The sequence below is a fragment of the Protopterus annectens genome, chromosome 13.part0 (assembly GCF_019279795.1).
Source record: "Protopterus annectens isolate FY-2018-M chromosome 13.part0, PAN1.0, whole genome shotgun sequence".
NCBI classification, from domain to species: domain Eukaryota; kingdom Metazoa; phylum Chordata; order Ceratodontiformes; family Protopteridae; genus Protopterus; species Protopterus annectens.
The window spans coordinates 513,649,731-513,673,628 of NC_056747.1; the positions used below are offsets into that span (position 1 = coordinate 513,649,731).

Consider the following 23,898-nt stretch of genomic DNA (forward strand, 5'->3'; position numbering starts at 1 on the left):
GTGTACTGAGAGAGCAAGGGATCTTGGATGTAAATACAAAAAAGTACATGGTGCTGGGGGTGTAACTTGAGCTGCTGTATGTGGCCTTGAAAATACACTGAAGTCTGAATTTGTTCAACATTAGAAATGTATTTCCATTTTAATTTTATTTCCATTCCTTGTTGCATAAATACTTCATTTTTTAGTGTTTTACCATCAAAGTGGAGGCTGCTTGATAGCCTTGTCTCACAATTTTGCATTAGTGTTATTACATGAAGGTAATTTTATTATTGCTTATATTTGTTGCTTTGCAGGGCCTTGGAACGGAATCCAGTGATAGAGAAGTACCCAACCAGATTCGCTTTGCAAATGAAAGGTATGTTTGTGTTCATATAAAGTTGTTTATAATATGTTTATGTAAGGGCAGAGTTCTGTAAAGTAGAAAAGTACCCGTTTTTCTTTTTTGTAAAATTAGAAATATTTCAGGAATTGATTGTTTTTCTGATTTACCAGAACCTGCTTACAAAAAGGTTTTGTTCTTTTTTTTATTAATTAGTAGGGGACTGTTAAAAAAAATTGTAGTGATTATTTTGCTAGAATGCATAGTTATTACTATACAAAGCAGCACAGATCAAGCTGATTTCTAATGACCCTTCTTATTCTGATTGTGTATACGGTACTGAATGCTGTAGAGAACTGTACAGCAACCTCTTTACTACTGCCATTTCCCAAAAGGCAATTTTACTGCTAGTACTCAGTGTTTCGTCTTGACTTATTCTTATGAAATTTACACAGAATTATTGTAGATCACAGCAAAATGTCTTCTAGCTTCAGAGGCAAAAAAGAGTAGCAGTATCTTGAATGTGCATAAAATGAAATCAGTTTTTATTATCATTTGTTGTGCCTCAATATTTTAAGAGGTAATTTTTACATCAAAATATGTATGGGGCATTAAGAAAAAGCATGACATGAGAATGATATAGTAAAATAGTTCTGTTAAGATAGTATAATATGGCTTGACACAAATTAGGTGTGCATAAGAGCTTACATAGCGGAGATATGCCTTGATTAGTGCCATGTAACAGAGCCACATAGTAACAAAAACTACAGTCAAATGCAAGAGAGTTGACCGAGCTACTCATGATTATATGATCCAAGGACATCAGCATGCAGATAGTCTGACCAGCTTTGTGTGCATATTGAAGGGCGGCATAGCTGCTACACATGTACAGCTGGGAGCCCATACAAGGGCCACGCAGCAGAGTGCCAACTGGTTTTATTTTATAAATGGTAAGGAAAAGGGGTGACGAGATGGTCAGAAAGAGGGAAGAGCAAACAGAAGAATAAATAGGACAGTGGGAAGGGAAATGTGGTATGCGAAGAAAGGCATTTTTGTGCCCTGTATTTTTCTGAATAGGATAGACATGTAAGGAACACGAAGTTAACAAGGTAGGAAGGAGGGTATAAGGATGGCAGCAGGGGCAGGCACCCAAATGTGTAATGCAGACAGAGACAGATTGACATGGGCCGTACTGACACAAAAAAAAGAGGAAGACCGTGGAAACTCAGAGCGACACAGGGTGGACAGCTGAAGATGAAGCAGACTGTACTACAGAAAGGGGATGGAGAGTGACACACAAGGGAGAGGGGCATCACAGTAGGTATAGAGTAGGGTGAGTATGGCCTGCCCAAGTCATCCCAAAGTAGAACCTACCCTGAAGTCAGTTACCTCTGTGGCAGACTGCATGGATGGGCTGTCCCACTCTGCCCCTTGGTTGGGTTGGCTAGCTGCTCAGTTCTACCAGCAGCATAATTAAGCAGTACAGGTCATAAATGAGAGTATTGAGCCACCATTGAACTACTCTCCAGGTGACCCTGGAGGGCCCTCCTGTCCCACTTCCCAGTGAGAAGGGTACACCACCCTCCGGATAGGTAGCAGCAGAGGCCACCGGTGAGCCTCCCAGGTCACCCTTGGCAAAATGACCTTCATCACCTGAGTGGATCATCCTTCAGGTGAGATGTTAAACGAGGGTCCCATCTGCTTGAGCTGGTAGTAACTTAGGTGTATGTAACAAAAAAAAAAATCCCACAGCACCTACTGAAGAGTTGGGATCCTTTATTTTACAAAGCATAAAAAACACATTATTTACATATTTATAAAACGTACATATTTACAGGCACATATCTACATCTATTTTTTTCATTATTTAGCGTTTTTCTTATAGCATCCTCATTGTTGTTCCATAATAGTTTCCCCTAGTAGTATAAATCACCTTGGGTCTTCAGTGAAAAGAAGCCACTGCATAGTGGGACTAAGGTGGTCAACAAATGAGAAATAAAAACAGTAAACAAATCTGCAACAATATCTGAACTTATGAAACTTAATTAAGATTGCATTTCTGTAGGCTAAACAAACTTGCTCTATTAGTCTATAAGAAAACCACAGTAAAATACGAAATAGTTTTGGTCAACAGGCAGGATTATACAGCCTAGTCAAAAATCACAAGCCTTCCCTTTTACAGGTAATATAACATGCAGATTTAATTCATATTACACAAATGTTAACTCCCTTAATAAACCCATGCATCCAACACATCTAAGTGACATGGATGCTGTCACTAGCACCTCCTCACCATAACTACTACCACCACAAAAAAAAAAAAAAAAAAAACACTTAAACCAACTTGTCATGCAACTGATAACTTACTAGTAGAGTATTCCAAATAGTTGCAGAAACCAACTGCTTACCCAGTATCTATGTTTAAATCCTTCTCTCCAAAAGGTTTAATCTCCAGACTCTGGAAACAATCCTGCATTATTCCTTTACATAAAGATAGCAAGTCACTTTCACTAGCAAACTACAGACCTGTAACCACCTTGTCCCTTTTATGTAAATTACTTGAAAAATGCGATCACATACAGTTGATCAATTACCTAACAGAACAAGTTACTTTCCACAACATAGCATGGATATAGACCAAACTATAGCAGAGAAACATTACTAGCTTTCATAAACTGTATTTTCAGCAGATGAAATCAAGATGAAATGGCTGTGTACCCTATTTTTAGACCCAACCTAAGCATTTGATGCACTGTGACATCCCATACTTTTAAGACACAAGAAACGAGGCCTCACAAATGATAGTCAGTTGGTTTAAAAGTTACCTCAGCCACCAAGCACAGTGTTTACGCTTCCCAGATGTGCCATAAGGTTAAGTAAGTAAAATGCATGCAATCTCTTGCCCAGCAAATCTATCTTCCTCAAGGAAACCTCTCTGGTGGACAGCAGCAATAAACAAACTCTATAATAAAAGGAAAAAAAATTGCTGTCCGGGACCAAGAAGGAGCAGGTGCCAAGTTGGAGGCAATCTCTCCTTTTTCTGAACAAGCAAATAAGGTCACTGGTGAAATCCTCTAAGGCTAACTTTGAGTCCAAATTGGCCACATTCACTAAGGACAATCACAAGACCTTCTCATATGTCCGCAATCTTAAAGGTGACACCCAAATCTACTCTGAACTGGTGGTCAGTAACATCGCATACATAAATGCCACAGATGTAGCCAACCTGCTGGTAGACAAGTTAATTGAAAACTTCACCCCCTGTCTCCCCATCAGTAAACTAAGACATCACCAGGTAGCAGGTCCTTAATGCCCTCTCATAGGCAAAAAAAATAGTCTCCATGGGACCCGATAACATCCCTGGCTGTATCCTACATGAACTCGGGCATGAGCCGTCAGCTTCATTAGATATAGACACCCTATTCAACCAAAGCCCGAGCACTGGATTCATCCCAGCTGACTGGAGGACAGGCACTGTCATCCCTGTACACAAAGGTGAGTGTCCACTGACCCAGGCAGTTATAGACCCTTCAGCCTAACTAGCCTGATCTGCAAGGTCATGGAATGCATTATCATGGACCTTATAAACAAGGGCATTGGCAACCTCGAAAAGTCTTGACCCCACACAGTTTGGTTTTGTCAAAGAGAAATTATGCCTGTTAAACTTGGTTGACTTCTTTGAAACAAGTCACCAAAGCCATGGACGAGGGAAAGACTGTGCACACCGCCTACCTTGACCTAGCCAAAGCCTTTGACACTATTCTCCATTCGGGCATAATAGATAAACTCTCCCAGCTAGGCATGTTACCAAATGGTAGTTAACTGGCTCACTGATAGAACCCACCTAGTCAAAGTAGGGGAAGCCACATCTAGTAGTAGACCCATAACGAGCAGTGTACCTCAAGGATCGGTCTTGGGGCCTCTACTGTTTGGTATATACTTTTCTGAGGTGGAAGCCAAAACCAGTGGTCTGTGGCTGACCAAGTTTGCAGATGACTGCAAGCTGTGCACTGTCTTAAGTTCCCCTAGTGATGTGAACATCCTCCAAGAGGGGCTTAACCAAACTAATGATTGGTGCCAGAAGCATGGCTTCAAGCTAAATACCAAGAAATTCATCATTATCCCCTTTGGGGAAAATGGCATCCCCACAAATTATCACATGAATAACAATGTACTAAGCACTCAATAAGTCGTGAGGGACTTGGGCACCCAGGTTGACGGGAACCTCACTTTTGACCACCACGGTATCAGTTGTACGGAAGGCTTTCTACATGGCCCACCTCATAAATAAGGGTATTTCATCCAAGAACAAGGAGGTCATAACATCCCTGTACTCCTCCCTTATCAGACCCATTATTGAGCACAGTGCTCCCTTCGGCATGCACCTTGCCAAGCACATGCAGCAGTTGGAGAGACCACAGAGGTTCCTGACCAGGAGAATCCAGGGTCTCAAGCACCTGTCCTATACAGATGGGCTAAAAGCCCTGTCCCATTACTCAGTCCTCATACAGACTGCTCAGAGGTGCCCTATGTCTGGCATACAAGGCCATCTCAGACCCAGCTTTGATGGAGTTGCTGCATATCTGTAACACAAACTGCACTCATGCAACCCACATGCAAGGCCTTAACTTGGTCTGTGACATTAACAGAACTTGTTGGTGGGATAGATTTGTGTCCCAAAGACACCCCCATTTGTGGAATAGACTCCCTTTCCATGTCAACCAGAGTTCCTCTCTACCCTCTTTAACAGGAACCTGGATGGCTGCATTGGAAACAGAAAATACATCCCTAGGATCCCACCTGTGTCCCTGTTGGACAGGGGAAACAGGTGCTGACTTTGAGGGAACATGGACAAAATTCTTGGCTAGGCTTATTAGGGCCTCCAGGCCAATAGCCTAGTACCACCCTATGATCCACTATGCAGATGACTCAGCACTAATGTGCTGCCTCTTCAGTCAGACAGGAACCTAAATCATTCCTTTGTTCTAGACAGTTTGCAATTTTTGCAATCTAAACTACTACTGAATCTAAATAAAATTAAACTAATGGTATTTTCGCTCCAACCCATACCTCTCAACCTCTTGGAGCAAGAAACAAAGGCCCAAAATAGGGACAGTTTTTAAATATTGCTCTTACAAACTTAGAAAGCTGAATGAATAGTAGGTTTTGCATTAACATGGATTTTCTGAAGGGTATGAAGTCTGAAATTCAAATGTCTCATTATTTAATAACTTCAGTCTTCAATGATTTGCCACTAATTTGCCAGAAAAACACAATTTTATGAAAAACAGACCAAATATGAGGCAAAAATCTAGACATTCTGAGAAAATCTGTACAGTTGAGAGGCATGCTCCAACCCAATAATCAAACCATTGTGACTTAATATTACTGATAATATTCGAATTATCCTAGCACAAAATGTAAAACTTTTCAGAATTATAATAGATCAAAGATAATGATTCGATCCGCACATCACACCATGCAGTTAAAAAAAAAAAAAAAAAAAAAAAAAAAAAAATTTAACTAGGAGTTGTTTATAAAGTAAAACCTTTCCTAATAGAATCTGCACTCAAGACTGACACACATCTGTTTACTTTTTCGTCTACCTCATCTATATACCTCATCATTTTTCACTAATGTATAATTCTCTAAATTGGAGCAACGCTTTTTATTCACTCGGTACGCTAAAAATCATGATGATTACTGTCTCTACTCTACATTGCCAAACTGTGGAACTCAGTTTTAGTAGGTAAGTTAAGACTTCTGCTATTTCTTTGTTGAGTTCTGCTTCTTAGATTGACTCACCACAACTATCTATCAACTCATCTATCAACTGCAGTTATGATGCTGCTGATATACCTTCTGGGGCTGCTGCATCAGGCTGTGTTTTACAGAGGTATTCATGGCTTAGTTTACAGTCTCTTCTGATGATATAAAAGCCAGTTTGTTGTATTCTCCCTTGGGCTCCCAGAATCTGTTTGGTTCTGTGACTCCTGAGCTTTTTAAAACATTATAAGCTAAAGAGAAAGTTATTCAGGGTCTCAGATTTTTCTGTCCTTTAACCTTGGGTTTTAAAGGAAGTATCCATCTAAGTCATCCTTTGTATGTAGGCAATAAAAGCCTACCTTAAGGTGCAAATCTTCCTAAAGGGTGTTTCCGACAAACCCACTCTGGATTCTACGGGTCAGAAGTCCTGTTTTCCGACAAATCTGCTTCTGATGGACATTTATTCTTCCCTGCCCCTCAGCCAGATTCCTCTTTGCTCCTGTTAACTCTGTCATCCTCCGTCTGGCAGCAGACTACCACGGATTACTGAGTCCTTTCCATAATACAAAACTTTACTTCATGGTTTGGAAATCCCTTTCACTCTTTTCATGGATTTTTCATCCCACACTTTGCTAGCTTCCTCATTTTCCACCAATTCTTCAGGACCTTTTGGCTCGTGGAACTATTCTGTCTGTTCCTTCCACATGGGCACAGGGTCTTATCATAGGATGTTTCTGGCTCCCAGGAAAGGAGGGCAGTTGGAGGCCCATTCTGTATTTCAACTTTCTCAACACTTTTCTGGGGGTCCCCTCTTTGAAAATGTTCTCTGCAGCCCCTGTTCTTCGTCCATCTTCCTCAGGCCTGTCTGGTCTTACTGGACCTGAAGGATGCATATCTTCACATTCCTATCACCCTCTCTTCAAGAAGTTATTGCAGTTCTTTGTTCCTCACATTATCAGTTTTCTGTTTTGCCTTTTGGCTTTCTACAGCTCCAATAGTCTTTACCAAATGCTTGGCTCTGATGTCCTTCAAGGATGCATCTGCAGTCCTAACATATGGGTTGTCCTGCCTCAGGCAGCCCTTCGGTCGGCCAGATTCCAAAGTCTGGGTCTGGCCTCGGCTGATGTCGCACTTCACCCGACGTCATAGCTGCTGTGAATTGGGTATAAAGGCATCAGCCGACGCCATTTTCCTCAGTCTTTCTTGCCGCTGGTGCCCAAGCAGAAGCTGTTCGCAAGTGCCGGTCGGTCAGATCCAGAGATTACTACTACCGAAGACTTCTAAAAGCTAAGTACTTTGGGGACTCTTTCTGCCTCAGCCGATGTCAGAAAAAGTAAATAACTGTTTAACTTGTGGGAAACAAATACCTCATAAGGATTTCACTCTTACTGCCTTCCTTGCTTAGGCCCAGACCATGACGTAGCAGCTTGTCTAGCCTGTGCTTCCTTCAACCGACGGACACTTAGACGCCGGTCGGAGTTTGCAGAGGAGTTTTTGGTCCAGCTTTTGCTTACAAAATGCCGCCTGAGACCCGACTTCACAATTAGTTAAAAGCGTAAGGAAAAGGACCGACACTGCGGTCCGCGGTTTCGCCGAAACCACGGTTAAGCCAACCATGAGTGTCTCGGTTTCGGCTGAAACAGAGTCCACGGTTCTTCCTTCAGCCGAAAGCATGCCTCCTATAGCCGAGGCCTCACACAGCATGGCTGAATCTGCTACTGAAATTTCCACTGCTGTTGCAGGTACCCAGGATTTATCAGATACTATTCCTTTAGACATATCTACTCCTGCACGTGGAGCTGCTAGGCCCCCTGCATCTATGTCTGTCAAGGCTTTTTCTAGGGCTAAAGCAGCTAAATCTTCTAAGGCCTTGCCTGCTAAAACCCCCTCACACAGGCCTACCTCTAGTTCCCAAATGCTCAGCCTGGCTGAGGATCTCATTTCTTTGATCAGGGGATCCCAACCTCACCCTGACAGGGCCTCTCAACCCCCTCCAGAGAAGAGGCCTAGAGCAGAGCCCCCCGATTCAGTTTCTACAGACTATTCCTCGGATGATTCAGAAAACTCAGAACCTCCAGAAGGCCCATATTCCCCTTATGAGGATTCTGATGCAGAAGACTCCATTCCTTCTGCCTCTCCTCCTGAGGAATTTTCTTTTGGGGAAACTTTACATGCTATGAGAGAGCATTTTCAATGGCAGGGCCAGGATTTTTCAGATTCAAGGAAAAGGCTAAGGACCTTTTTACGTTTACCACAGCATAGGCCTTTAGCCATTCCTACAGTACTAACAGTTGTTGATGATGCATATAATGATGCTTGTACAGCCCCTGACTCTCTTCCCCCGGCCCCTGCCAAGCCCGATAGATATTACAGGGTCCCGGACACTCACTTTCACTTGTAGAAGGCTCCTATTGCAGATCCTGAAACCATTTCACAGGGCCCCAAAGCTGTAGCAGCTACCTCTGCCAGAAACCCCCTCCCCTCTGAAAGAGAATCTAGAGCATTAGAGAGATGGGGTAAAAAAGTTTATACTTCTGCTACTCTTTCGGCTAGGGCCTTAAACGGTCAATTCCACATGATTCAGTATCGGGAATTTTTGTTAGACCAGCTAAATAAAAAACTGTCCTCTCCTGAACCTATAGACAGTAAGTCCCTTCAGGATTTGGTACATAACACTCAGCAGGTCAGTAATCATTCCTTAAAATGCGGCTATGATGCACTGGAGGCTTCCTTTAGATCAGCTATGACTGGAACAGTGATTAGAAGGCATGCATGGTTAAAAGAACAATCCTTACCAGACCATGTAAAGTCAAAACTCCTAGATGCTCCCATGGAGAAACAAAGTTTGTTTGGTTCCCCTGCACAGCAAGTGCTAAAGAAGGTGGAAGAAAAAGCAAAATCTGTCCAAACAGTCAAGGATTTCTTACAGGTCCAGCCTCCAAGGTTTAGTAGAAATTGGCCTTCGAAGAATTGGTCCTTTCCAGACACCTCCAGAGCACAGAGAGGCAGAAATAGGCGCCCAAGAGGCAGAGGTCAATCCAGAGGTGCCTACAGGGGACGCCAGTGGCAGCCTAACAACCAGAGAAGTACTGCCACAGATCCAGCTACGACCACTTCCACAGGACAGACACAATGACTTGGCTCTGATACCGCCTACCAGGAAACAACTGGAAGCACCCTTAGGCGGAAAGCTAGCCTTATTTTCCGTAAACTGGCATTACATTACAGGAGACAAATGGATTTTACAGACACAGACAAAGGCTACAGGTTTCACTTCCCACACTACCAAAAAGAGAGGAATGCCAAACCTACCACCAAACCAAAAACAAACGCCTAGAACAAATCAACCACCTACTAAGGATGAGAGCTATAGAAAAGGTACCTCACATGGAACAAGGGCAAGGATTTTACTCCAGACTTTTCCTGGTACCAAGAAAAGAAAACCAATGGAGGCCTAGTCTCGACCTGTCCGCTCTGAACACATATCTCATTGTTCCAAAATTCAAAATGCTGACCCTACAGCAACTTCTTCCCATGCTGGGCAAGGAGTCTTGGCTGGTGACTCTAGATCTCAAGGAGGCATACCTGCACGTCCCTATACGACCAGATTGCAGAAGATGCCTCAGATTTCTTGCAGGATCAGAGCATTATCAATTCTCAGCATTGCCCTTTGGCTTATCTACTGCGCCCAGAGTATTCACAAAATGCCTGGCATCAGTAATTGCTCATTGCAGGCTTCAGGGAATTCAGATTTACCCATACCTGGACGACTGCCTAATACAAGCGGACAACAAGACCAAATTAACAAAAGATTTGGAAAAGGTTATACAACTACTGCAAGCCCTGGGATACACAGTCAACATGAAAAAGTCAAGGCTGGTACCATCCCAAAGGATAACATTCTTGGGTGCAGAACTGGACACATCAAATCAGATGGCATTTCTCACAGCAGACAAGCAAAAGCAACTACCACTCTATTTCATGGCATTAACAACACAGAACCAGCTTACAGCAAGGAAAGTCCTGCAAGCCCTGGGTTACATGGCATCCTGCATAATAACGATACCACATGCCAGACTGCATATGAGGAAGTTGCAATGGTACCTAAGGAATGTATGGTCTCAACACAAGCACAGTCTAGAAGCCCAGATTCCAATAATCCCATGCCTGAAACAAGAATTCCTGTGGTGGGCTCAGGCCTGTCAGATGAACAGAGGACTGCCTTTCCACAAACCTCACCCAAGCCAGACTATCACCACGGACGCCTCAGACTAAGGCTGGGGGGCACACATGGTGGACAAGTGTATACAAGGCCTATGGACACAAGACCAGCTGAACCGTCACATAAATCTAAAAGAGATGCTGGCAGTGAAACAGGCACTACAGACATTCAGACCTTTTCTTCAACAGGGTCATTTGCTGATAAGGACGGACAACACCACAGTCATGTGGTATATCAACAAACAGGGAGGAACACACTCATATCCTCTATGCCGGATGGCAATGGACCTGTGGAATGTGGCCCTGAACCTCAACATTCAACTCCAGGCGAAATTTGTGCCAGGAAAAGAAAATATACTAGCAGACACCTTAAGCAGAACTACCACGGATGCCCACGAATGGATGCTGCATCCAGACCTCTTCAAAACCATTACAAAGAAATGGGGACTACCAGAAATAGACCTGTTCGCATCCCCACACAACCACCAATTGAGGAAATTCTGCACAAGGACATACCACCCTCTTGCTTGGAAGGTGGATTCCCTATCCTTCAGTTGGGAAAACCTGACAGCGTATGCATTCCCACCTCTTCCTTTGATGCACAAAGTGCTACTGAAGATCAAAGAAGATCACCCAAGGATCATCCTGATAGCTCCAGACTGGCCGAGGCAGCATTGGTACCCGCTACTGAGGAGTATGTCTCGGACACACGCATGACCTCTACCTCTAGTTCCTTTACTGCTAACACAGAACAACTACAAGATCCTACATCCAAACTTGAACACACTGCAGCTAGCTGCCTGGAACATTACATAAACCAAAATAACCCAGATTTATCTCAGAGGGTTAAGGACATTATCCTGGAGGCTCGCAGACCCTCCACAAGGAAGACTTATTCAGCCAAATGGAAAAGATACCTCATTTGGAGTGTAGCAAAAGGAGAAAATGTATCATTAGCAAACATAGCTAACATCCTGGAATACTTAGCAGAACTTTTCCACAATGGCCTGTCTTACTCCTCCATTAAGATTCATGCATCAGCAATTTCAGCAGAATACAACATGGATCCGCCAGTCTTCTCTCATCCTCTACTCAGGCAGTTTCTGAGAGGAATTAAAAATGTAAAGCCTCCAAGGAAGCCACCTTTGCCTACATGGGACCTTAACTTTGTGCTGGAAAAGTTAACACTTCCCCTTTCGAGCCAGCAGCAACAGCAGAATTACAGTTCTTATCTTGGAAAACTGCTTTCCTGCTTGCAATCACTTCAGCAAGAAGGGTTTCTGAATTACAGGCATTAATGGCAGTGCAGCCCTTCCTTATCTTCCATCAGGATAGAGTGTCTTTGAGAACCAACCCTACTTTTATGCCAAAAGTGGTCTCCAGGGTATCATTGAACCAAGCAATCCACCTACCAGCATTCTTCCCCAACCCACAGAACAGGGGGGAAAGATTACTACATACCTTGGATGTGCACAGGCAATTGCGCTACTATCTGGACAGAACCAAGACCAACAGAAAAACTGACCAGCTTCTGGTAGCATATGCAACAGGAATGGAAGGAAAAGCAATTTCAAAACAGACAATCTCAAAATGGATAGGAAATTGCATTAGATTTTGTTACTCTTTTCATGGAAAGGCAACCCAGAAAACATCAGACCTCACTCCACAAGGGCTACAGCCACTACTACAGCTTTCCTATGAGGAGTGGCTACCAAAGACATTTTAGAAGCTGCTACTTGGAGCTCTGCATACATTTGCCAAGCATTATAATCTACCTTTATACTCCAGATCCCAAGCAGGTTTTGCAACTGCTGTTTTGCAAGGGATCTTAACTACACCATAATCATCTTAGTGCCTCCTCCCCCAGTTTGGCTATGGTATTCTACCCATATGTTAGGACTGCAGATGCATCCTTGAAGGACATAGTACAGTTTTGTACCTACCATAAATGTAGATGTCCGAGAGGTATGCATCTGCAGTCAGGATTACCCACCCTCCTTCCCCTCTGTGGTACTCCTAGGGTATTTGCCCTTCTTGTAGCTAGCTGGGGGAATCTATTATGGTGTATTTGTTTGTATATATGTACATACATGCTTATATTGTTTGCTCTCTGCTATTTGGAATCTTTTGCATTTATCCAAATTTAGCCTTCCTAGAGGGCACCTGGCATCTGGGGCAAGAAACACTGAGGAAATGGCGCCGCTAATGCCTTTATACCCAATTCACAGCAGCTATGACGCCGGGTGAAGTGCGACATCAGCCGAGGCCAGACCCAGACTTTGGAATCAAGCCGATCAAGGGCTGCCTGAGGCAGGACAACCCATATGTTAGGACTGCAGATGCATACCTCTCGGACATCTACATTTATGGTAGGTACAAAACTGTACTTTTATAACTTACTGCAGACTCCATGGTATCCAGATTTTTCCCTGTCTGAATGACCTCATTCAAGCAGCTTCCTCAGAGTATTGACTTTAACATGTTTCTGCTGCGAAGTGTGGGGTTCACCCTCAATATAAAAAAAAAATCTGTTCTGACCCTTTTGCAGGATAAAGTTTTCCCGTGATGCAAGATTCGAACCTTGCCTGTGATGGCTTTTCTTCCTCTGAAGCTCACCTTCTTGACAGCTTTCTTCCATTCTGTTCTTCCTTTACAGGTGGTGTCTGCTGAAGAGTTGCTATGGGGTACATGGCTTCCATCATTCCTATAGTTCCTTTCACCAGACTGTATATAAGGAAGTTTCATTGATGTTTAAAGACAACCTGGCATAAACATTGTTATCCTAGTTTCCCATCCCTCTCTTGCCTTGTCTCAAATAAGAATTTATGTAGTGGATTCATCGCACATCTCTGAATCCAGGCCTACCTTTTCAAGCTTTTTCTGCCACATAGGAATTTTGTACAAATGCTTCGTATCTGGGATAGGGAAGCTTTTTCCAACAACGTTAGGGTCCAGGCAATGTGGTCTGTTCAATAAATGAAGACCATATCAACATCAAAGAAATGAGGGCTCTGTTTTGGATTTTCAAGCCTTGTATTCTCTCTGTGTTACGTAGACAACACCACTATCATGTTGTACATAAACACGAGGGAACAAAGGTTGTACCTTCTTTGCAGACTACCTCTTGTTTGTAAATGTGCAGTCTGCCATTATCTGATCCTTCAGGCAGTTTACATTCCCTCCGAATACAGTCTTGTGGCAGACAGCTGAGCAGATCCAGGGCAGACCTTCACAAATGGTATACCATGGATGTTGGATTACCCTTGGCAGGAGATCCCTTTTGTAAAGAATGCTGCAACAGTGAAGGGAAGGACATCTGTTGTTAATAGTAAGCATTTACACACTTTATTTGTGTGAGTTGCTTAATTGTGGACTGGCATATTCATTTATTAAAGCTCATTTGGCAGCCATTTCTGCTTGCATGCCCTTGGATTTGCCTTTTTTCCCAAGGTTTGTGGTTAAGTAAGCTCACGAGAGAACCCATTCCATCTCCTTGGAACCTTAATTTTGTTTGAAAAAAATTGATTCAGCCTCCTTATGAACCTGCAGCCTCCTCTACTTTGCAATTCTTTACTTGGAAGACTGTTTTGTTGGTGGCTCTTCTGCCAAGTGCGTCACTGAACTACAGGCCCTCATGGCAGTTTGGCTTTTCACAGAGATAGTTTCTCTTCACACCAGTCCTTTTTATGCCCAAGATGGTCAAGGACTTGTCCTTAAATTAGTCCATTCACGTTCCTTTTTTCCTTCACATCAGACTTTTGGTGCAAGAATTCTACATACATTAGATTTGTATAGACAGCTCAAGTATTTCCTGTATAAAACTAAAGATGTTAGAAAGTCAGAACAGTTATCAGTTTCCTTTCAAACCCAGAAGTTAGGTTTGGCTGTGTCTAAGCATACTATCTCCTCGTGGATTTCTAAGGCCATTTCTTTTTGTTATTCTCTTCATGGTAAGCAGGTGTTTTTCTTCTGCTCATGCTCATTTTACCAGAGTGGGTGCCTCTTCTGATGCTTTCTTTTTCCAATGTTTTGGATGCTGTATCCATTTTAGAAGCTGCTACTTGGTCTTTTGTACATACCTTTACTAAACACCACAAGTTGGTTTAAGTGTCCAGGGACAGAGCTGGTTTTACCAGGGCCATCCTTCATGGTTTCTAAGAGGGTTCATCAGTTGCTTCATCCTTCCTTTACAATGGCTTTTGTGCTCTCCATTTTTGTAAGGAATACTGCAAAAATGATGGACAATGGTACAGTTGTCTAAGAACTTACGGCAACAGTAGATGTCCTACTTTTTACTGTTTCCCCTTCTTGGTATCTTGTTTTCTTACCATCTAGCTGAGAGGTCCTTTCTCCCTGTTAGGGATGCACATGCCCTTTATTTTCTGTTCATCTTGAGTTGCTCTAGTTCTCCTGGGGCAATTCACTTCTGAAGATTAGGCATCCTTACATCACTTTGTACCTTGCGTTCTGGATGGTAGGATATGTGTTTGATGTATGGTGCCTGGAAGGGCCTAAGGATTTGGTATGCTAGCTGGACATATAGCTGTCCTCTATAGGTTCATGGGTGATTATCGGGGTAATATTACAAGAGCCTTTAAAGCCTAGCCAGTAATACCTAGAGTATGACAGTATTATATCTTAATTTACTAGATATGGGATGGGTTAGTATCAAGGTAGTGGGTCTTTGGGTGTTTGAAGCTCTTTAGAATGTCCCATTTGTATGAACTACAGCAACAGTGAAAAGTAGGACATCAGCTGTTTTGGTAAGTTCCCACACAACTGTACTTTACACATATAAGGTGAGTCTTCCTGCCAGTCTTAAACGCGGCTGCTGTGTTGGAGTTTCAGACTGCAAATGTTTGTACAGATGGCCAGTCAGCATTTTGGTATCTAACAGAGCAAATCAGAGGTCTTATTTCTCCATTAGGAATCTGCCTACATCAGGAAGCAAGTCACTTGGTATCAGATCTTTCTGATGGCTGGCTACAAACAAGAGTAGTGCCGAATACTGTGAGTTACTGTATTTTCTTATTTGGATCTCAGGCTAAGGACAAGCAACATTCAGAGTAATTACAATGTTCCTGGGGTGATGAGAAGTTTCTTTTCACATAAGGTGATACATTCACCTCTTCAGCTGATTGCAGCAAGACAGAGGTGTTGACTTGTATATATTCTGTGGGAATTGAGAAGGAATGTTTACATGTACAACCTCACTCCACCGTGAACACCTGAGTAACCCTACACGCACGCACACACACACACACACACACACACACACACACACACACACACACACACACACACCTTATTTATGCATTTCCTGCTTAATCTTTTTCTTCTGGCAATGTTCTGAAGAAGTAGGAGAGGAGGGAGTTGGCCTTCATGTCATTAGCTTTTCAGCTGACCCAGTGGCCCTGCTACTGGTTCCCGATTGGCCCACTCTTTCCTCCTCCTGGAAGACATCATCTGGATATACAGGGTGGCCACACCAAGCTGTCTATTATCCAAGCTCACATGGGACTACAAGTATGGAATGGAGGCCTGTGGCAGTGAGAGGCAGGAGAAAGGCATGGGTCAGTCAGCAAGTCTGGCATACCCTGCCCCCACCCCTGAGTGCCTAATTGTGTTGGTGGTTCTCTGAAGATCCACAGTACCTTCTAGATCGGGGGGAGGAGGGTTGCACACCTAATCATAATTGTCATCCCTAGAATTACAAAGTGCTTCTGCATTACTCAGCAGCACATACTTGCCAGCTCAGGGTTCAGTGGCTGTAGCACACATTTTGCTCGTTACATGCTACCCAAGCAGCAAACTAGAGCTGCATCTTTCCCCTTGGGTAGTGGATGCTCCCTCCTATTCTGCCCCTTTTTCTCTAGTGCTCAAGCCCCTAGTCCAATGTGTGTTGGTCTCGAGCAGAACTTTATTCCTTTGAGCTGTATAGTCTGGGACTGGGGCTGCTGTTCTTTGGAGCAAGACCTTCTTTCATCTGAGAGCCAGATATTTGCAGTTCTTTTTCTTTTTTTCTGAATGATGCCTTAGAGGTTTTATATGCTACCAGAAAACTTGCCACAGCTATGTACAAAGCAAAATGAAAGAGATTTTCTGTTTGGGCTTTGAAACTCTTCCTGTCTACATACTTTAGATTTGCATAGACAGATTATTGCCTGTCTACTTGGGCATTGTTTTGATGGAGTCTTGGTCACTTTTAAGGTTCTTACCTCTGCTGTTTTGTCTGTGATCTTCTTTATCACTGATGCATCAAGCAGTCCTTGTAGGAAACGGTTATCTGCTTTGGAAGTTTCAGCTCTGAGGTGATCAGCTAGAGCTTCTCCCAGCCCATCTGCCTTCGAGGTAATGGAGAGGTTTTCTGTTGTCCAGGAGATGCACCCTCACTCTTCTGCTGAGAGAATGGATGTAGGATCCAAAGGTCTGTGCTCTGATCCCATCAAACCTATTCCACAGGGATGGCCAGTACCATCTAACATCCAGACAGTTGCCTTGAAGGAATTTTCCCTCTCTCTTCGGACACCTCCCTGAAATGTCTTGATGAGGCGGTTCAGTGTAAGAGAATGTGCAAAAGAAGGCACATAGATTCCATTATGGAATCTCTCACTGAGGATACTGACTTCAACAAAGGGGAAGGGTCTCCTGGATCACCACCTGATGATGTCTTGTTTGGAGACATTTTGGAGATCCTTAAGCAGAAAGGTGGTTGGTCCTCAGATAATTCTTCCCCAGAGGAGTCTGTGTTTCTGGAAGCTTTTGCTTCTGGCCCATCTGGCCCATCTACATCTTGGGTGAGTCCCCAGCTGATGCACTTATCACCCTAGACTGTCGTAGGGCATAGATTTTGGCACCACTAAAAGACAGCCCCCACTGGAGCAAATGAATCCCTTTTTATGCTGTATTTGTGGTGGCAGCCAAGAAAAAGGAGCTAGCCCAGTAGAGCTTCTTTCTCTAGCCTCCTCCTAATCGAGAATCAAGGGTATTGGACAGATTTGGAAAGTGCGCATTTGCTTCAGCCACCTTTGCCTTTAGGTTCCTTAATTTGACTCAAGTTTACAATATTGCACAGGGATTTGACCAAGTAGCTTTTCAAAACTGGCCAGTCTGTTATACATTTCCACTGCATCCATGAAGTTGATATCCCATGCTGCAAAGGGTACCACCCTCCAGTTCAGTTTCACTGCTTTTTTGATGGAATGTCCTTGTTTGGTCCTTCTGTTAAAGAAATACTCTCCCACATTGAACAGAAAGGAAAGACCCTGTCTGCTATAGGGATTCCCTTTCCTGCCCCTCAACGATCCTTTTTTCTGGAATCAGAGGGTGTAAGAAAATGTGGTTCTGTAAATTCCAGAGATCTTTCAAGGACTCAAGCTGGGACAACTCCTTCAGAGGCAGAGGGATTTCAAATGGAAGATACCATCCTTGCAGCAGAGGGGGCTCACAAAACTAGGGTTTTCAGGATTACTTTCCTAATAGAACCTTTCAGCACTCCTGAAAGGTTACCTGACTGCTGATCTCTGGAAGCATTCGTAGGGTGCTTAAATTTGTACCCAGATGCCTGGACTTTTATAACAAAAGATTCTTTGGTGCAAAAAATAATATCCAGAGGATGTCATGCTGTCCGTGTCATTATTCATCACGGATGGGTCTTGGATCTGACCTCTGATCCGAGATTGCAGCTGATGGACATATCCAGAGCTCAAGCTTCTCCCCTTTCCTGTAATCCCCTGCTGACCTGTAATCCTCAGATCTTGTTTGTCATGAAATGCTAAGGACGTGATTCCAGTAGTTCAAGCTTTCATTCAGATAAGTGCTTTACATTCTGGGGTTTCTTATTTTGGGTTTCTATAGTTTTCTTTAGGCCGTTTTATGCTATAGTGCAGTTAGTTCTCTGTTCCTCCCCTCCCTGTACTTTTAACTAGTGTTGTCTTTTGGGTACCCACCTTTTTTCCCCGTGGGCTCTGCCCCCCCCCCCACCCCCCAATAGCTAGTTCTTTAAAAAGATGGTAGGTTTAGGTATTTCTTCCTTTTGTATTTTCTGCTCCCTTGTTTGTTTCTGTGACCGTGCGTGTGTTCTTGTTGAAGTATATCTGACAGGCCTACCTTCAAAAGATGCTCCTCGTGCAGTCGGAAGATGCCTCATTCCGACTCACACGAGGTGTATGTTTACTGTTTAGGAGAGCCTCACCTCAAGGTTGAATGCAACATTTATGGCACATTCAACCCCAGGGCTCTGATGGAGTGCAGGAACAAATTGTTGCTGAAGAGGTTAGCTAAAGGGGGGGGGGGGTTCTCTGGCTTCGGGCTCCCCCTCCAAGGCTCCTTCAGATCCTAAGTGGAAGCATCCCCCTTCCTCTAAGGAAAATCTTCCTAAAAAGCCGAGGCCCTCTGGTCGCAGATCCAAGCCCAGCCTTTTTGGCTTTGGATCTGGGCTTCAGCTTTACAAGAACATCGGACCAATCTGTTTGATCCGAGACCTCTGTGCCTCGGAGGTCTTCAGATCCGACCCATCTGTCGGATCCATCTGGTGTGCCAGTTAAAACACCAGATTCTACCAAGACTTTGGATCCAGTTGTTCTGTTGGATCTGATAGTCATTGAAAGTGCCTCCTCCAGGTCCAAGAGTTCGGATCGGATACATCTGAGTCAGTCCCCCTCTTGGGATTTCTAGAGTTTTGTGGCAGGATCTCCGCAAGGTCGGACATTCTTCTGTCTTCCAGAAGCCATACCCGTTAGATATGGATAGGATGATGAGTTTCCTCAAGGCCCAAATTGAGTTAGGCCTGCTGCCATCCCCAGCACAATTGCCTAGGGGACCTGCTTTTATCCACGGGACTTCACTGTCCTCTTCCAACCGATCATGATCAGAGCCTTCCTTGTGAGAGAGGCTGACAGTGTCCAGTATCCTTCCTTCCTGACACCGGGGCCAGGGGTCTCCTGGGCGGGCTCCAGTTCTCACAAGTTGCCTGAACAGGCTGCGCCAGCCCTCGTGAGGTTCAGCACTGGTTCCCCAGGGGGCAGGCCTGGTGTTTTCTAACCATTCCTTCCCTTGGGGTGTCTGCACTGGACAGCTGGGGCCAATATCATCTGGAGGCTTTGGTGTTGCAAGGCCGGGTCCTCTCCTTCCAGGATGGCTGCAGCCACGGGAGAGGAGAGAGGGGACTCTTCCAGTCTGTTGGCCTTCTGGACAGTATAGAGGACCTTCTCCAGCTTGGCAGTCACGTCTCCATCTCTAGGTCCTTCCCAGCCCTCTCAACCTTTGGGGCGTGAGGCCTCATCATCCTTCCAGGGTTAATCCTCCCGTGAGTGCCTTCAGATGGGCACTGCTTGGGGTCCTGGTCTCTCTTGTGTCCTCCCCAGAGCCCACCATGGAGGAACCCTCTGAAGAAGATGTGTAAGAGGAGGCACTTGGACTTCCCTAGAGAATCCCTCATCGAGGACACGGATTTCGAGGCGGGAGAGGGAGACTCTCCTTTGGGGACATCCTCGAAATTGTCAAGCAAAGAGGCAGTTGGTCTTCCCCCATCCCGTGCTCAAAGGAATCCATGTTCCTGAAGCCCTTTGGGATGGGCTCATCTTCTTCCTGAGTATCCCCTCCTGTCAGAGCACTTGTGGAACTCATCGCCGGCAGGGCTTGGAAGGTGCTGGACACAGTGGAAGCGATACCCAAAAAGGCAGACAAATTCCTCAATCCACCCAAAGATGAGGCTTTTTGGAGTAATGGCATCCCCACTGATGCCATTGTGGTGGCCACTGCTACTAAAAAGGAGCTAGCAGAGCTCCTTGGTCCATCCCTTTAATAGAGAGTCTCGGGCAATTGACCATTTTGGAAAGTGCATGCTTGTTCTCAGCTAAGCATTCAAACTGAGGACAACCAACTACATGGCACATTTCACCTGACTTCAGAGGATTTGGTATGGAACTCACTCATAGGTTCATACCTAGGCTATCTGCCCAAGGGCATTTATAAGCCTAGCTCGCATGTTATGTGGCTTTACGTTTAGTTTCCCTTTAGTTTGAAGAAAACTATGCCTATTATTTTACTGTTATTGCCTCTGTCTAGCAGTGACACTGGAAGTAATCCCTAAGGGTATATCTGCGATCTCCCATCCATTGGTCAAAGATTCCTCTTGAACAAGGCCAGCTGCAGGTGCTCTACCTCACATGTACCGGGATTTTTGTTCCACAGCATAGGGAGTCTCTGGGTGATGAATCTGTCCTCCTCCAGCTGCGTTCTATTAATAACCAACTTGTGTCCCAAGGTTTAAGTCTCCCGCCCTTGCTGGTTCTGGAGGGATCTAGATTTTTTGGAGGAGTGAAAACATATTCATCAACTCTGGGTTTTGACATGGCCTTATATGTCAGGCACAGGTCACCCTCTCTGAGCAAGCGGTATGGAGACTGAATAGAGCTGGAGTTCTTTTGGTCTGGCAGCATAGGACACTGTATTTTTGAGACCCTTTGTCCTTTTGGTGAGGAACTTTTGGGGCTTTTCCGAAGCTGCTGCAGGTGTCGGGTTCAGATACATTCCGAATGGGGCATTGTGTACTCAATCATGGTCTAATGAGGTGAGTACAGGGGGAACGCATGACCTCCTAGATCTAGATGTGAATCCCCTTTCATGATCAGGTGGAGCAGCGTGAGAAGGTTTTCCTAACTACTTTTGCGGCAACATGAGTGTCGATCAAAGCGAAAGGTGTACTGTCAACCTGGGGTCCCCAGATCCCCTGATGACTTCTCGCTCAGTGGATTGCCACCTATGCTGGTAGCTGGGGTAACCTTGTTTTTCCCGAAGGGGTATGACTATGCATTTTCCTTGGCGTTTAACTTTGGGCCATGGCTCTGGCACCAGCATATCCGTTTCTGTAGAGGCCCTTCTGAAGGATACTCTGTGTCAGATGTGTTTTCGACTATAGCCCAGTTTGCAGTCATCTGCAAACTTTGTCAGCCATAACTCTCCTGTGTTTGCTTGTACTTCAGAAAAGTAGATGCCGAACAAAAGAGTGGTCCCAGGACTGAGCCCTGTGGGACACCACTTGTGACTGAGCTTTGAGTCTGACATGGGCGCCAGCAACTCTGACCCCTGTGGGTTCTGTCACTTAGCCAGTTTGCAGCCCATCTTTGGCGATGTATGGGTTTTACATTTAAACCGATGAGTTTTTTCGATGATACCTGAGTGGGGTATTGTGTGAAGGCCTTTGCCAGGTCGGTAGGCTGTAGCATGGACTGCCTTGCCCTCATCAATGGCCTTGGTGACTGTTTGAAAAAGTCAGCCAAGTTAAGAGGCATAGTCTACCTTTGAAGCAAAGCCAAACTGGGATGGATCCAAGGTCTGGTTCCCTATGTCTTTATTTATGAGTTCCAGTATGATCCTTTCCATGGCTTTTGCAGATAAGGCTTGTCAAGCTAATGGGACGGTAATTTCCAGGGTCGGTGGAGGCACCGCCTTTGTGAAGTGGGACCACAGTTGCCGTGCCACTCCTTGGGTAATGATCCTGAGGTGAGGCTAAGATTAAACAGCTGTCCTAAGCTGGGTTTAATTCCTCATTGAGTTCGTGGAGCACACAGCCGGGGACACCATCCGGTCCCATGGATGCTGTGTTTTTTGCCTTGGAGAGAGCAGTTCTCACCTGGGCGTTGGAGATGTATGTTTGGGGCTACAATACTTCCTATAATGCCTTGATGAGGTTGATCTGTGGAGTCCATCTCAGCAGCTGGCACAGGTTGCCATTAGACAGCATGTGACTTCACCTTCAATTTGTGAACCCTTCAAGGTGTTCTTCACTTTGATGGTTCCTTTGTTGTTCTTCCTCAAGGAAATATTAACCCAGTGAGTGAGCAGGAAGGTAAGATTCTGCCATAGTGATGTTTTCTACTCCCAGAGATCCTTTCTAAGATTCAGTGAGGAGAGAAAAATGTGGTTCCAAGGACCCAGTCCTCCTTCCAGGATGCTCCCAAGAATCTTCTTCCGCCAGGACAGAGGATTCAATGATAGATGCTGCCCCAGAGGCAGAGGGTCTGCAGAACCAGGGCTCCTGGAACCTTTCGAGAACCCCTTTCGCACTGAAGCGCTGCCCAACAGTCCTGTAAGCAGTCGGGATGTTTCTTCCTGCACTCCAGTAGCCTGGACTATCCTGAGATCAGTGGGTGAGATCATTTCCACAAGTTATTCATTCCCTTTTTCACCCCCTATTAAAAATCTTCCAGCTGTTCCACCCTGCCAAAGGGTGTTGGATCTCAAGGTTAAAGACTTCAAGAACCACCATCAAAGATGTCCAACAGACAGTGAGGTCAGAACTCTTTTTTTGGTGCCAAAAAGCCTGGGGGCTGCACCAATTTTGGATCTCATTGAATTGTCAGTCCAGAAGTCAAGTTCTGATGGTCACTGTTCAGTCCATTCTGCCCTTTGGAAAGATGATTGGATGTGCTCTATAGATCTCAAGGATGTACTATCATCAAGATACAGACATTCCAGAGACATCTCGCTTCGCTGGGGGCCAATCACTACCAGTTCAGAGCCCTGCCCTTTGACTCACCACAACCCCCAGGTGTTTACCAAATGTAATGGCAGTGGCAGCTCACTCAGGCTGCAAGGTTCCAGGTGTTTCTATAATTGACGACCTCACTGCCCACACAAGGCATCAACTGTCTGAAAATACCCTCAACCTTTTCAGGAGCTTGGTATCACAGGCATCTGCAAATCCAATCTTTTGTCAGGACCTAGAGTCATTAGTTCAACTGACATTGTTGGAAACTGCAGCTGACTTTATCAGAGTTCAACATTCAAATCAAGTCTATCACTTTACTGGTAGAGTTCAGCAGCCCATCTAATTCTACAAGCTGTTAAATGGCAGTTCCATACAGTTAATGCCACTGTGAGTTCTGCAGTGAACTTTCATGGTCCACTGGTTCATCCCATGTCTAGCCCTGCATAACTCATTGCAGAAATCACCTTTGCTTCATGGCTGGGGTCTCTGAACCTAACTCTCAGCAGACCCTTCTGTCTTCTGTCCAATCCATGTGACCACGGACGCCTCCTGTTTGGGGCATTTTGGGAAAGATGGTTCAAGGCACATGGTCACAGAGGCCAAATTGCATATAAATTCTGAGATGGGAGCAGTGCTAACATGAAAGCCTTTCAGGATGTCTTCCTTTGGGACTATAGCAGTTCAAACAGACAACATGGCTGGTCTGGTACATCAACAAGCAAGGGGAACATCTACCTGTGCAGAGCCATGAGAGTGTGGGAATGGGCATCAGTTTTCTTGCAACACATTCCAGGAGTTCCAACATGCTCAACAAACTCAGCATGTCATTTTGATGCCACGAGTGGTCCCTGAATCCATTAGACTTCAGATATAGACCATTGAGTCACCATGCTGATCTCTTTGCCTCTCCAGTCAACCACAAATGCAGACTATTTTGCCCTGATTCCCCGCCAGAGTCCCAGGATGCTCTGGTTCATGATTGGCCATTGGGTCCTCTATGCTTTCCAACTCCCCTATTTTCTTACAGAAAGCCCGCCACCTGAAGACCTTCATCCTCATTGCTCTTTGGCCTCTCAGGCATGGTTCTCCTTTGGTCTCA

The 23,898-nt window shown here is 44.7% G+C and overlaps 1 protein-coding gene across 1 annotated transcript in view; it reads left to right on the forward strand.

Annotated features, from left to right (window-relative positions):
* The window catches only part of BUD23 (BUD23 rRNA methyltransferase and ribosome maturation factor), a 566,502-nt gene that overhangs the window by 463,227 nt on the left and 79,377 nt on the right, over positions 1-23,898 (forward strand). The window contains exon 10 of the mRNA XM_044054140.1: positions 294-355. Coding sequence (XP_043910075.1) covers positions 294-355 — 62 coding nt within the window. The remainder of the gene's footprint in view (positions 1-293; positions 356-23,898) is intronic.